General features: G+C 41.2%; 1 protein-coding gene across 1 annotated transcript in view; it reads left to right on the forward strand.

Moving 5' to 3' along the window:
• The window catches only part of LOC113039524 (titin-like), a 38,211-nt gene that overhangs the window by 16,134 nt on the left and 6,394 nt on the right, over window positions 1–15,683 (forward strand). The window contains exons 4-13 of the mRNA XM_026197421.1: window positions 511–843; window positions 982–1,323; window positions 7,614–7,949; window positions 9,015–9,353; window positions 10,133–10,462; window positions 10,692–10,742; window positions 11,037–11,330; window positions 11,797–12,141; window positions 12,572–12,703; window positions 12,811–12,836. Of these exons, the coding sequence (XP_026053206.1) occupies window positions 511–843; window positions 982–1,323; window positions 7,614–7,949; window positions 9,015–9,353; window positions 10,133–10,462; window positions 10,692–10,742; window positions 11,037–11,330; window positions 11,797–12,141; window positions 12,572–12,703; window positions 12,811–12,836 (2,528 nt within the window). The remainder of the gene's footprint in view (window positions 1–510; window positions 844–981; window positions 1,324–7,613; window positions 7,950–9,014; window positions 9,354–10,132; window positions 10,463–10,691; window positions 10,743–11,036; window positions 11,331–11,796; window positions 12,142–12,571; window positions 12,704–12,810; window positions 12,837–15,683) is intronic.

A 15,683-nucleotide genomic window follows, 5' to 3' on the forward strand; every position in this document is an offset into this window, starting at 1 on the left:
TAAGTTTCGAATTATCATCTGTTTCAATGCATCTATTTTTTCATACTCATTGATTTTTACATTTAGAATATGTTTTTAATAACTAAGAGTGGACAAATTATGCTTTTCAAATTGAAAGTCGAGAAATAGCATGAGCAATCCACAGTTCTCTCAAGTTTGTTTTACCTTTTACTGTATTCTCAGGTAAAGTCAAATCTGTAATAAATCATAAGCATTCCATTTATATAACTTGTACAGAGTACTTCCCTGTGTTTAGTCCTTTCGCAATGACTTATAACAATTCTATTGTCGGTAGGCAATTGGTTGTGATTAATATAACATATATTAATAAAGGTAGTGCATACACATGAGCATTAAATATATTACTTTGACTAAATAAAGTTACTAAGCATATGCAAATTGAATAAAGCAGTATAATTGCATAATTGTAATATCTTATCAGCATATTTTAGAGTTTGTTTGTTGTTTTCTGCAAAAAGATACTCCAGCAGCTGTTGGTTTTTGTTTCAGGTGTTTCTTCTGCTGAACGAGATAAACTGAAAAGAAAGTCAGTGAAGGAAGGAGAATCCATTACTTTAGATCGTGGAGTAGGAAAAAAACCAAATGATTTGGTAATGTGGTATTTTAATGACAGTCGCATTGCTGAATTCAGTGGAGTTCAGAGTAAGAATTGTACAGATGATCTTTATAAAGAGAGATTCAGAGACAGACTGAAGCTGGATCATCAGACTGGATCTCTGACCATCACAAACACCAGAACCACAGACTCTGGACTTTATAAACTACAGATCAACAGCAGCAACAGAATCACCATCTTAAAGAGTTATACAGTTGCTATCACTAGTGAGTATCTGTGGTCCGTGTAAATGCTCAGGTGTATTGATTTGGTATAAAAATCTGTATGATCTGGATAAAAACATTTTTCACTACGTTTTCCTGTGTTTTTTCCCCATCATAATTAACAGTTAAATTATTTTTCAGGTTTTCTCAGAATTAATACAGATGGATTGTCAATGTTTCTGATGGAAGGAAGTTCAGTCACTTTATGCACCAATGATAAAGCAAACCACAAAGATGATATTAGGTGGTATTTTTATGACATTCTCATCGCACACATCACTGAAGATCACAGTAAGACCTGTACAGATGTTCAGTGTGAAGAGGGAGATGAGAGATTCAGAGGCAGACTGAAGCTGGACAATCAGACTGGATCTCTGACCATCACAAACACCAAAACCACAGACTCTGGACTTTATAAACTACAGATCAGCAGCAGCAGTGGTGACAGCTTTACTAACAAGACCTTCATTGTAGTTGTTCATGGTGAGTCATTACGTTAAAAAGCAAGTCTTGCACATTTAAATCACAACAGTAATGGGTTTAGTGGTATTTTTACAGTGGCATTCAGAGATTATTTTCTTCTCTTTATTGTATATTAATTCACAATATAGATAATTTTTACAAAAACACATTTTCTGTTAGGCACCATAAAATACATTGATAAAATATTTAAAATTGTTCTCTGATGTCCCCAGAGTGTGTATGTTAAGTTTTATCTCTAAATACCCCCACAGATAATTTTTAGAGATTGTTGAAATTGCCACTTTTAGGGTATGAGCCCAAATGTGCTGTTATTTGTGTTTTTCCCCTTAACATGAAAATGAGCTGCTGTTCCTGCCTACGCCACTATGGTTTAAACTGGTGGTGACCGTGTTACTGACCTCACATTGCTTTCAAATGCAATTTTTAACTACCACATTCCAATTTATGATCATTAAGGTACACAGCAAAATCCCCAGTGTTAATTTAACACTCTGAGTGTGGATTATATAAACACTGAAGCAGTGTTAAAAGTAACACTGAAGCAGAGTTGGAAGTTAATGAGATAATTAAGAAGTTAATTGAGTTATGATTGACCATTATTGAAGACACCTGATGTTAACAAGCAGAATCACCAAACGAGAAACTCACAATTTGTGTGTCACCATTATAGTGGTCAGTGTTTGCTTTAGTTGGCATCTTGGCTTGTGACTTTTTAAATTAAAATTTTGTGTCAAGCCAAGAGCAAAAATCACTGGGTGTTGATGATTATGTTGTTGCTTGACCTTAATTATTGAACTCTTTTACAGTCTCTTCTCTTCTTATGGATCATTATTGATTGTAACAGCTTTGATTACACAACGAAAGAGTCTGTATTTTCTATACATTTTGTAGGCATCTCTTGTGATTCTGTGATTCAGATTTTTTTTTTTATTAAAGAGTTTTAATTTTAGGCACACACAAATAACAAGAATCAGCATATGAATCTCAAAAACGGTGACAAACAGCATATCCAGATAAACAGATCTACTCTGAACATCACAAACCTAAATACTAAAAATTCACATAAAAACAGCAAAAATAAAATATAGTTAGAATAAAAAGTTAAAAAGACAGATCAGCTCATAATTTATTAATGCCGCAATGCATGATGGGAGCCATGGATGAGTTTTTATAGGCTACAACATGCTTTTTTGATGGTCACCGTTGTTGTGATGCTCACACTGATTCTTGATGTCTGTGTGTCTAAACTAAAGAACTCTTTCTTTATGTAGAACTAAGTTTTAAAAACATGTCATATTATGGCAAAAATGCTGGATCACTTTTTTATCCATCTTGTTTATGTACACAGTAAAGAAACCTGAACTCAGGCATTCAGGTCAATCCATGACAATTAGTCCAAACCACAATCAATATCATAAGATTGCCTTTGCTGTGGTCTGTCTGTATGGTATAACTCAGTTACCACAGCCACACAAAATCTAAAGTTAATAACTGAAGGGTCAAAGTACAAACTAAAGCAAACACTGACCACTATAATGGTGACACACAAATTGTGATTTTTCTCGTTTGGTGATTCTGCTTGTTAACATCAGGTGTCTTCAGTAATGGTCCATCATAACTCAATTAACTTCTTAATTATCTCATTAACTTCAACTCTGCTTCAGTGTTACTTTTAACACTGCTTCAGTGTTTATATAATCCACACTCAGAGTGTTAAATTAACACTGGGGATTTTGCTGTGTAGCACATGAAGGCAGCATTAATGAAAACCAAGAGAGCCAAGAAGATCTTTTGGAAAACAAACTATGATGCCTGATACTTTATCTGGAGTCTGGATGTTTGCGCATTAAGTGTTGGTATTGATCCTCTTTCAAAACCAATCTTTGCACAACTCTAGTGATGAACTGACCCTGGTTTGTTAGGCAAAATGTAAGCACAAATGTATAGGACTTTTCAGGTTTTTCCAGGACATTTCCTTTGACAATGAAATTTAATCACAGTGTTCTCAGTGGTCTATGGAGAGTCCTATGTTCATTGGTGCATCCCAACATGCGACACTTTAATGGCTCTTTGGCACTCATATTGTACCTCCAGCAGCTATAGCAAGAGAACAGTAACGGCTGGCCAATGCTTCTAACTCAGGACTATGTATATGCTAATAGGGCAGAGAGTGTCACAAATTGGTGGGACTTTCACCTACTATGTCCTTAGCCTGCCGTGTTCCAGCAGCCTGTAACAGAATCACAGACCCAACAGTTTATTTTTTGTTTACTTTTTGTTTTTCTTTCTTTTTGTTTTGTTTTCCTCCCTCTCCCGGAATGGCCTTACCAGAAGTCCAACTTCTGTGCCTGGAGCAACTGGACCGTTCACTGGAGAACCACACTATGGACTTTCTCGATCTGGCGTGCCTTATCCACTTCCCCAACTGCTCGCTCAGGAACATTTATTACACCGGCCTGAGCGAGCGTTGTAAGGCACGCTTGCCATCGAAAGGTCCCAGAGAGGATTTTGCTGCTTTCGTGGTGTGGGTGCTGGAGAAAAATGGATCTTCGTTCACCATCGGCACCGCTGAAGAGGATATCTCCAGCCCCACTCCCGAACCAGAGACCAGCCAGCCGCCATCCGGCTGCACGGAGCGAAAGCCAGAGCCCACCAAAGCCACAGAGCCCGAGCCAATCACTGTCGGGGAGCATGAACTCGAGAGCGCGACTGACCAGGTGTGTGAGCCGGCAAAACTGTGCATCGTGGGATTACTGGTGGAGCTGTATCTGGTTTCTGTGAATTATATGGAGGAATTAATGGACATTATAGACTGGTTTGTGGAGGTAATTCCTGAATCCCCTGTGTCTCAGTTCCTCTGCTCCATTTCCACTGGTTCTGCCCAGCCCTGAATCTCCTGTTTATCCGCTGGTTCCATCCAGCCCTGAAACTCCTGTTTCTCCGCTGGTTCCGCACAGCACTGAATCTCCTGTTTCTCCGCTGGTTCCGCCCAGCCCTGAATTTCCAGTTTCTCTGCTGGTTCTGCCCAGCCCTGAATCTCCTGTTTCTCCCCTTGTTCCACCCAGCCCTGAAAAACTGGGCACAACAGAGGGAGCAGTTCACCAGGAACCTGTTTGCCTACTTGACTAAGCTCCTGGGGGACAAAAGATCAGGTCAACTTCAAGCATCAAGGGAAGAGGTAGAGAAGTACCTCTCAAGTACACATAGCGATCCAGGAAGGGGCACCGAACTTGAGATCTGAGAAACCTTGATGAAACTTGGAGAACCAACTATCAAGTTTGCTCCACCCTCATGGAAGGAGGTCAACGACTTCCTCAGAAGGGCATGGGCTGGCTCAACACCGGGACCTAATGGGATTCCATACAAAGTGTACAAACAATGTGAGTGGTTGAGAAGGAGACTCTGGAAGCTGTTGAAGGCGGTGTGGAGGAGGAATTATCTTCCAGATGAGTGGCTCATTGCAGAGGGGTGTTTTATCCCCAGGGAGGAAAATTCATCAAGCATAAAGCAGTTTCGTACCATCTCCCTTTTGAATGTGGAGGGTAAGATATTTTTTGGAATATTGGCAAGCAGACTCACCACCTTTCTGCTGAGCAACAATTATATCAACACCTCAGTACAGAAGGGGGGAGTCCCTGAGTTCCAGGGTGTATCGAGCATACAAGCGTCATTTCAAAGATAATTGAGGATGCAAAGCGCAACCATGGAGATCTTGCAGTCCTGTGGCTAGATATATCCAATGCATATGGAACTTTCCCTCACAAGCTGGTGGATCTCACACTACATGCGTACCGTGTCTCAGGGAATGTCCAGCACCTCCTGAAGGAGTATTTCAACCGTTTTAGGATGCGATTCAGCTGTGGGGACTTCACCACCAGCTGGCAGCGGTTGGAAAAAGGAATCGTAACTGGATGCACCATCTCGGTCATCTTGTTTGCAGCTGCAATGAACCTCTTGGTTAAGACAGTGGAGAAGCCTAGAAGAGGTGCAGTTCTGGCAAGCGGGATTCAGCAGGCTCCAGTTAAGGCATTCATGGATGACCTGACTATAACGGCAAGATCATTTCCAGAAGGTCGGTGGATTCTGGAAGACCTATGCAAGACCTATGCAGGCGCCAGGATGGAGTTTAAGCCAGCAAAGTCGAGGAGCATTGTGCTGAGAAAAGGACGCGTGCATGACCAGTTTCGCTTCAGGATTGGAGAAGATCTCATCCCCACTGTCAGTGAGAGACCCATTAAGAGCTTGGGAAAATGGTTTAGAGTGGAATTGAATGACCGAGAGAGTGTGAAGGAGATGCTTGGGCAGGCAGAAGCTTGGATGCGAGGCTTGGATAGGAGTGGGCTACCTGGAAGATTTAAACTCTGGGGCTGCCAGCATGGTGTGCTTCCAAGACTTCTTTGGCCACTGCTTATGTATGAAGTGCCATTAACAACAGTTGAAGCCTTGGAAAGGAGGATCAAAACCTTCCTTCGCAGATGGCTGTCAGTCCCCAAAAGTCCTTTCTTCAATCAGCCTGTACAGCTCGGGAAGCAAGTTACAGTTGCCATTAACATCTGTGGTTGAAGAGTTTAAGGTGGCCAAAGCCCGGCAGGTGATCATGCTTCGCGGCAATAAAGACCAATTGGTCCGCAAGGCAGATATCGCTAATCAACATAGGACAGAAATGGTCAGCAAGCAGGGCTGTGGCAGATGCAGAGGCAAGACTACGCCACAAAGACATTGTGGGGACGGTCAACCAAGGCAGGTTGGGCCTAGGAGTTATAACTAGAGCTAGGTGGAGGGGCGCTAATGCTAAAGGTCGCTGCAGCTTAGTTCAAGAAGAGCTCCATATGTTGGAGGAGGAGGGTGGTCAAGCAAGGGCAGCAGGCATGAAAAATCAGGGCAGGTGGACATGTTGGGGCAGTGTCCAAGGAAGATCATTGGGGTGGAGGGATATATGGTGCATGGAAGAGAATAGGATAAAATTCCTCCTGTGCTCCACATACGATGTCCTAACAAACACCAGTGAATCTCCATTGTTGGGGGCTGGTTGAGAGCCCAAACTGCACATTGTGTGGGAAACTGGCAAGCCTTGAACATGATTTGTCATCATGTCAAGCTAGCCTGGCTGATGGAAAGTTCAGATGGAGACACGACCAGATACATATCGAGCTGGGTACAGGTCTGGAGGAAGAGAGAAGGAAGACCCGCAACATCACGAGGACGATAGCATCCCATATGATTAGGTTTGTTAGAGCGGGGGAGAGCTCCAGAGCGACATCGACTGGCTCAGGAATCCTGACATCCGCTATTGACTGGGACATGAGAGTCGACCTCCGGAGACAGCTCAAGTTTCCAGAAGAGATTACTACCTCAACTCTCAGACCAGACATAGTTCTGTGTTCCAGAGCAACAAAACAGGTGGTGTTGCTGGAACTGACTGTGCCATGGGAGGAGAGGATAGAAGAGGCCCATGAGAGAAAGCTTGGGAAGTACCAACCACTCACCCAACAGTGCCAGCAGGTGGGATGGCGGGCATGGAACTTGCCAGTGGAAGTAGGCTGCCGAGGATTTCCTGGGCAGTCACTTTGGAGTGCCTTGTCCAGACTTGGAATAAGAGGTCCCAGCAGGAGAAGGCTCGTGGCAAATATTACAAAAAGAGCAGAGACCGCATCGAGACGGCTGTGGCTGAAGCGCTGTGAGCCATGGAACAGCCCACCGGCTAGTGAGGGAATATAAAAGAGCACTGGCTGTCGAGTTCAAGGGGCTGAGGGGGCTGCCCCAGGACGCTGGGGTTAGCTGTCAAGCCCTCTGGAGGTGTTGTGGGTTAATTGGTGAAACACTGTTGAAGGAGGGTACCCACCTAATGACCCAAAGAAAGCACCTCACACCACAAAGCTCAGTAGGTTGGACTTGTAATGCACGAGTGTTGGCCATCACCTCAAATAGGTGGCTGGGATCTTACCCAGCCATTGAGGTGAGAACGATGATCCAATCGTATATCAGACAGTAAGGTAGTTGTTAGGTTTAGGTCTTTGGTTAGATTAGGGATTGACAAACTGTTTTCCTAATTAATGTTGCTCAGTTGCTTTTACGCAATGTATTTTGTTTAAAGCGCTATATAAATAAAGGTGACTTGACTTGACATGTAGAATAAGGTCAAGTACAATTAGGCATTAATATGTTCTTAATTAGCACTAAGACATATTTCTCTACTCACAATAATTATGATCTGGAGAAACACATTTTCAAAGCACTTACCTGTTGTAAAATAATGTTTGGCTCATAATAACACTTCATTTCCTCTCCAGGTTTCTTCAGTATTGATACAGGTGGAGTACATGTGTTTTTGATGGAGGGAGATTCAGTCACTCTACACACTGATGTTAAAACAACACAACAAGAAAATATTAGATGGTATTTTAATGACACTCACATCGCTCAAATCACTGGAGATCTCAGTTATATCTGCACAGATGTTCGGTGTAATGGTGGTAATGAGAGATTAAGAGACAGACTGAAGCTGGATCATCAGACTGGATCTCTGACCATCACAGACACCAGAACCACAGACTCTGGAGACTATCAACTAATGTTCAACAACAGCATCAGTGGTGTTCTTCAACTCTTCAGTGTTGTTGTTCATGGTGAGTCATTGTGTTTAAAAGCAAGTCTTGTACATTTCAGTCATAATTAATGTGTTTAGTGATTTTTTTTTTTGCATCAACACTGATGTGTTTTTAGATCTAGTTCACTATGATTTAAAACTATCTAGTTTTTCTATTACTGAGCTGTTAGTTATCAGTTATTTATTTACTTATTTTTGCAATCAGTCAGTTTCTTATTATACAATCTTTGATCACCAGTTTTGGGGGTAATGCATTTCAAGTAACTTAAAGTAACTAGTAAGGTAACACATTACTTTTTTAATTTAGAAGGAAATATCCGATATATTTTTTTCAAATAAGTAACGCCGGTTACTTTGTTTCCCATGTCTTGACTGACAGCTCTTGTGTTGCCATGTTGAGATAAATCGGGAGTAAATGAAGAGGCATTGTGTGCACTGTGTAAACATGATGTTACTGTAGTTCTAAACTAAATATGAACATGTATTTACTCACCTCTCCTGCTCAAAAATAGATTAAGTATTCTTCAAAATGAATAAAAACAGTCAAATACAATCTCAGAATACAATACAAGCCTGCAATTTGACACATTTGTGTTTTTATTATTTGTTACTGTTGAATAGTGTTGAACCCTCTACTGTACAGACACAAGTTTACATTTCAGCTCGAGGCATATTCTTTTACCTTTTTGTGAAAGGGCTTTTACATTTGTAAAAGAAGAACTTTTATATGACATACAAACAAGTAAGCCCTGCCAAGATTTAAAAAGTTACTCAAAATAAACGTAACACATTACTTTCCATAAAAAGTAACTAACTAATGTTTTGTGCTTTTAAAATTAACTTTCCCCAACACGCTGCTGATCACCTTTTGTAGTAATCTGTTTAAATGCATCTATTATTTCATACTTATTTTTTAAGTTCATGGATTTGATGAATAAAGTATGTAAAGGCACAAAATTTGGACATATGTTACTTTTCGTATTGAAAGTCAAGATAAAAATAACTTTGATATTTTGCTCATGTTGTGAAGTTTTTATTTTTATTATATTTTTTTTTTTTTAGCAGCTGTTGGTTTGTGTTTCAGATGTTTCTGCTGCTGAAAGAGATAAAATGAAGAGAAAGTCAGTTATGGAGGGAGAATCTGTAATTTTAGATTCTGGTGTAATAAAAAACCCAAATGATTTAATGACGTGGTATTTTACTGATATTTGCATCGCTGAAATCAAGAGAGATATCAGGTATATCAGTACAGATGTTCAGTGTGGAGATGGTGATTTGAGATTCAGAGACAGACTGAAGCTGGATCATCAGACTGGATCTTTGACCATCATCAACACCAGAGAGCTGGACTCTGGAGTTTATCAACTACAGATCAACAACAGCAGATTCAGCATTTCAAAGGGATTCAGTGTTACTATCACTGGTAAGTATCATCTAGTGATGAAAATGGGGTATCTGTAAATGCCATGGGGCCAGTTGTTTAAAAGTTTAATCTAGATCAGAATGATCTGGATTTAGAAATCCCATGGATTGCTATCCAGGATCAGGTAATCCATTTTACTTGTGTGCAGATTTGTAAAACCAAATTTTATTAGATCACAATGATCTAAAAAAATATGAGGTAGCAATCATTAAATAAATAATAAAATAAATAATAAATACACTCAGAATAGTTTTGCAAGAAACTTTGCATTCGTTTAGAGATAACTACTTTTAAATGGTTCATCTCTGATGATTGTGCCACTGTTTTTGACAAAAAAGGATAAAAAAAAACCACCTTTAAATTAAATATATTTTTTGTTTGATATTGACAGCTGTTTTTACTTTACAAAATGTTTTACTTTACTTTTTTTACACTTTCTTTTAGGCTACTATATTGAAAATTAGTTCTTCAAAAAGAAAAAAAAAACTGATTCTGAAATCAGAATAAATCACAAAATCCTATATTGGTTTTATTCTGGATCAAATCATCAGGAAAAAGATTACGTTTTTGAACTACTGGCCCCTCAGTTGTTAAAGGTCACACATGAGGCTCATGTATGTTTGTCTGATGAGTGAATGTGTAAATCATTGATGTTGTTTTGCTGTTTGATTGCATGCGAATCCAGAAATATTTCTCTACTCACATTCTTAATTATCTGGAGAAAAATATTTTCAAAGCACCTTCATGCTGCATAATTTGTCTGTTCATTTCTTCTTCAGATTATATAGGTATTGGTACAGGAGTGTTAGTTACTGTGACGGAGGGAGATTCAGTCACTCTACAAACTGGTGTTAAAACAAAAGAACAGAAAATTATTAAGTGGTATTTTAAGGCTATTTGCATCGCTCAAATCACTGGAGACCTCAGTTTTATCTGTACAGATGTTCAGTGTAATGAAGGTAATGAGAGATTCAGAGGCAGACTTAAACTGGGTAATCAGACTGGATCTCTGACCATCACAAACACCAGAACCACAGACTCTGGAGATTATCAACTAAAGATCAACAACAGCAGATTCAGTGAGAATACCTTCATGATTTCAGTTCATGGTGAGTAATTATGTTTTAAAACAAGTCTTGTACATTCAAATTACATCATTAATGTGTTTAGAGATTTATTTATTTTTATTTTTTTATAATAAAACAAATTTAGTTCAAGATGATTTTAAATATTAAGTCCTGGTTCCAGCTCTAAGAGGAGCCATGTTGTGAGGTTTTGGTTTAAGATTGTTTATTTGTTCTTGTGGTTTTCCCCATGGTGTTTCATCTGGACCGTTAGAGCCTACTACCAGGGAAGTGTTTGGCAGCATTGAACAAAAAAGTATTACAGGTAAATGTATGGTATTTACTTGTGTAACGTGTCTGTATGATTATGTTCATCCGTTAATTTGTCTATATGGTTACGAATTATGTTAGGCAGATGTCTTGTGTTTCGTTATTTATTCTAAATTTGTATTGAAACCCTCCGTTTCTTTTGTCTTCTGTTCTGTGTCATTTAAAATGCTTGCTCCATTGTAATCTGAATTACTATGTTAAAGTCTGTTTCATGTTTCACTGCACTTTCCTGTTGCCCCACTATCCCCGATATGATTTATAAATGTTAACTTTTTTTTTTTTTTTTCAGCCTTTGTGACGGAGGGAGATTCAGTCACTCTATTCACTGATGTTAAAACAAACCAACAAGAAGATATTAGATGGTATTTTAATGGCATTCTCATCGCAGAAATCAATGGAGATCTCAGTTATATCTGCACAGATGTTCAGTGTTATGGTGGTGATGAGCGATTCAGAGACAGACTGCAGCTGGATCTTCAGACTGGATCTCTGACCATCACAGACATCAGAATCACAGACTCTGGAGAATATACACTCATCAGCAACAGAATCATAAGAATGACCTTCATTATTACTGTTCAAGGTAAGTAATTGCATTTAAAATAAGGTCTCGTACATGTAATTCACACCATTAATGTATTTAGCTATATTTTTTTACAGTACCTTTCAGGGTTTTTTTTTTTTTACCTGTATATTATCAGTATGTAGAATATTTTCTTCAAAAACACATAAATCTGTAGAATTAACTACAGATTTAGATCACTATGATTTAACACCATTTAGCTTTTTCATTGGTTAGCTTTTAGATTCATCGGTTAGATTTGTTCTGATGGAGATGTCAGTTTTTCATCAAACAGTCTCTGATTGCCTTTTTAAATGCATCTATTGCATCTATATGCATCTTCTGCTTGTTGATCAATAGCACAAATTGGGGAGAAATGAAGCTAATCAAGTTGAGAGACTCCAAGTTGAGAGAAACATTAGCAATCAAGTTCATATCCAAATATCTTTTGTCTGTTGATTTCAGCATCGATTGGTTTGTGTTTCAGGTCATTTTGGTGCTAAACAAGATGAAATTATTGTAGTGAAGGAAGGAGAGTCCATCACTTTAGATAGTGATGTAGAAAAAAGCCCAGATGATATAGTGACATTTTATTTTAATGACAATCTCATTACTGAAATCACTGAAGATCACAATAAGACCTGTACAGATGTTCAGTGTGAAGATGCTGATGAGAGATTCAGAGACAGACTGAAGGTGAATCAGTCGTCTGGATCTCTGACCATCACAAACACCAAAACCACGGACCTTGGACTCTATAAACTGAAGATCACCAGCAACAGCAACAACATTAGTATCATTAGCTTTAAGAGATTCAGTATTAATGTCACTGGTAAGTATCATTTAGTCTTTCAATGCATTTTCTTTTTCTTTTAATATAATGATCTCATTATATTTTTCAAGATAATGAGATCATCTCTATCAGTTTTACACGCACATCATAGAAAAAAAAGACACAGTTGCCACAAAAAAAGTAATATGAAACATTTCTGATGTTTCCTGTTGAGCTCAAAAACATACATCTTATGCATTTAGTGTCTCTGATACATGTACTGTTCCTTAAAAACCCACTGGATGTATCATTTCAATCAATATGAAAGGTGTTAACATCAAGATATTAGTAAATATTGTATCAGTTATCAGTGCTCACTAGTATTATTACACAACACTCTTCTCATTGGTCAATCATGAATGTTTTTTTTTTTTTTTGAGGTAACTAGCTGGATGCACATTATTTTTCACTCAATGACTGTCCTCTTTAGCTGTTTCAGATTCAGGTCTGTCTTCAGATACTGTAGCAGGAATATGTGCTGCTGCTGTTGTTGTTGTTCTGCTGTTCATTGCTGTAGTTGCTGCTGTGGTTTACTATCACAGGCCTCAAGCAGGACAAAATGGTGAGTATTACATACTGCTGTTTCCACAAGAATTTGTGTGTGAAATTGCGTAAAAGATGTAAAAGTTAGCATTTAACTAAAGTAATGTGTGTTTATTGATCAAACAGACACAAAGACGAAGCACGGTGATCAGGTAAGATACTATGAGCACTGTTTCAGATCTGTGAGTTGATGAAATATTTTAGTATTTTATGTGGGTTAATTCAGAAATAAAGTATAGTAGAAGTAACTTGCTCTTCAAGATAGCATATACAGCTCTCATACAGCTTCAGCTGCTCTCACATTATTAGAATAATTCATTTCATTACATTAACCCTTTGATGCACAATATGGGTCTAAAGTGACCTGATTGAGTTGATTTTTTTTCTCTGCAAGAAATTAATTTTATCATTCAGTATTGTTTTTAATCATCACTGAAACTTATGTTTATTTTTTCTTACTTTTTGAATGTCACTGCCCTTCTAATGCACAACATGGGTCTAAAATTACCCTTATTTATTTCACATGTTATATCAGTCATGGATGAGTGTTTCTTTGCTGAATCTCTGAAATAAATGTTTTTCTATCATTTATTATTACACATAGTATTTAAATATGTTGTTTTTGACTTCCACAAATCATTTTGTTTATTTTTCCTTCCCCTACTTTATAAACAAACAATTTTTGTATTTCTACATCAGTTTTACACACATGGGTTTGAAGTTTGAATTTTAAAACCTATTAGTTGCATTAGTTCGGCAGAACTTGATCTGCATTTGATGAAACAATTGTGAAACTGTTCCGATTACTGGGTAGTGGACACGATGAGCAAAGGGAGAGATCTCTGCAACAGTTAAATCACATGGTTTAATCATAAAGCTGCTGTAGAATGGAGTAATGAAATTATGTAATGTTATGTATGTGAGATATGAGAAGGGTGCCTGGTGAAGTGTCCTGATCCACTTTCTGCTGCTTGGTGCTTCCCGTGCGCTCTCCATGCTCTTCGGTGCCAATCAAGGTGAAAGTGGGTGTCCTGACGTGCTCCAAAGTGTGTGGGCTGTCGGTCACTCGCTGCTTTCTGTGAAGGAAGGAGAGGGGGATTAGACCAGTGTTGCATTCGGTTCGAGAACCTCTTCTGAGTGTAACATGTGCTCCTTTTAAATGTGCTGGCTGATGGGGAGCAGCTGTGACCGATCAGCCGGTGACGAGGACGTGCAGGTGTTTTGCTTTGGTTTCCAGGGCGACGCTGATTCCTCTTGGAGTGCTCGTCACACTCCCCCCCCCCCCCCCCAAGCATCGTTCTGGTCCTGCGAAAACATGTAGAAAGTAGGTGTGAAATTAGGGGAGGGTAGGGAATGACCCCTGACAGACCTGCATAAGCTGTCCAGATCCGGGAGAGGCCATCGGCGTTCGCGTTGGCGGCCCCAGCTCGATGGCGGACTTCGAAGTGGAAGTCCTGGAGCGCTAGGAACCAGCGAGTCACCCTGGCGTTGGTGTCCTTGGCGCGGGCCATCCACTGTAGGGGCGCGTGGTCGGTTACCAGGGTGAACTTGTGGCCCAGGAGGTAGTACCGGAGCTCAAGGACTGCCCACCTGATGGCCAGCTGTCCCCCGCTTCCTCGGCGGAGTACCGGCGAGGATGTGAGTGCTGCTTTCACCTGGGAGAAGGCTTCTTCTGCCGACAGGGTCCAGCATACTTTCTCCGGCTGCCCCTTCCTGGTCAGGTCTGTCGGGGGGCAGCTAAAGAGGAGAGGTTGGGGATAAAACAACGGTAATAACCCGCCAACCCCAAGAAGGCTCGTACCTGGGTCTTTGTCTCGGGTCTTGGTGCGGCGTGGATGGCCTCAACTTTCTTGTCTTGCTGCCGGATGAGTCTTCGGCCGACTTGGTAGCCCAGATACTTGGCCTCAGAGAGGGCTAGGTGGCATTTGCGGGGGTTGGCGGTAAGTCCAGCCTGCCGGAGCTCCGAAAGCACCCTCCGCAGACGATCCAGATGTTCGTCCCACGCCTCGGAGTGGACCACGACGTCATCCAGGTAGGCGGCCGCGTAAGCTTGGTGAGGCTGCAGGAGGATGTCCATCATCCGCTGGAATGTCGCGGGGGCCCCATGTAGGCCGAAGGGAAGGGTCCGGTACTGCCAGTGGCCACTGGGGGTGGAGAAGGCGGTTTTCGGCTTGGCGGCCTCTGAGAGCGGTACCTGGCAATAGCCCTTGGTGAGGTCTAGGGTGCTGATATACCGGGCCCTTCCTAGCGGGTCCAGCAGTTCGTCCACCCGAGGCATGGGGTACCTGTCGAATTCGGAGACTTCGTTCAGGCGGCGAAAGTCGTTACAGAAGCGGAGGGTGCCATCCGGCTTTGGGACCATCACAATGGGGCTGGACCACGGACTCCGGGATGGTTCTATTACCCCCAACTTTAGCATCTGTTGGACCTCTTCCCCAATAGCCTGCCGATGAGCCTCCGGGACTCGGTAGGGCTGTTGCCTAACGATGACTCCTGGGGGCGTCCGGATATAATGTTGAATCACGTTGGTCTGCCCGGGCTGAGAGGAGAACACATCCTGGAACTGACTGACCAGGTGCTGCAGCTCCGTCTTCTGAGCAGCCGAAAGATGGGGGTTGACATCCACAACCACGGGCTCGGTGAGGCTCAGGGCAGCTACTTGGTCCCGGGTCCCCACCCATTTCTTTTGGAGGTTGATGTGGTAGAGTTGCTCCGCCTGCCGTCGTCCCGGCTGTCTCAGGCGGTAAGTGACCGGTCCAATCCTCTCCACGACCGAGTAGGGTCCCTTCCAGGAGGCCAGAAATTTGCAGGTGGAGCTGGGGACCAGGACCATGACGCGGTCTCCCGGTTGGAACTCCCGTGGTTGGGCTGCCCGGTCGTAATGACGTTGCTGCGCCTGTTGGGCCCTGGTGAGGTGTTCCCGGACTAACGGCATCACTCGGTCGATCCGTTCCCTCATTTGCCGGACATGTTCGATGACGGTACGATGCAGGGCTGGC

Source organism: Carassius auratus, chromosome 22 (assembly GCF_003368295.1).
Source record: "Carassius auratus strain Wakin chromosome 22, ASM336829v1, whole genome shotgun sequence".
In the NCBI taxonomy this organism is placed as follows: domain Eukaryota; kingdom Metazoa; phylum Chordata; class Actinopteri; order Cypriniformes; family Cyprinidae; genus Carassius; species Carassius auratus.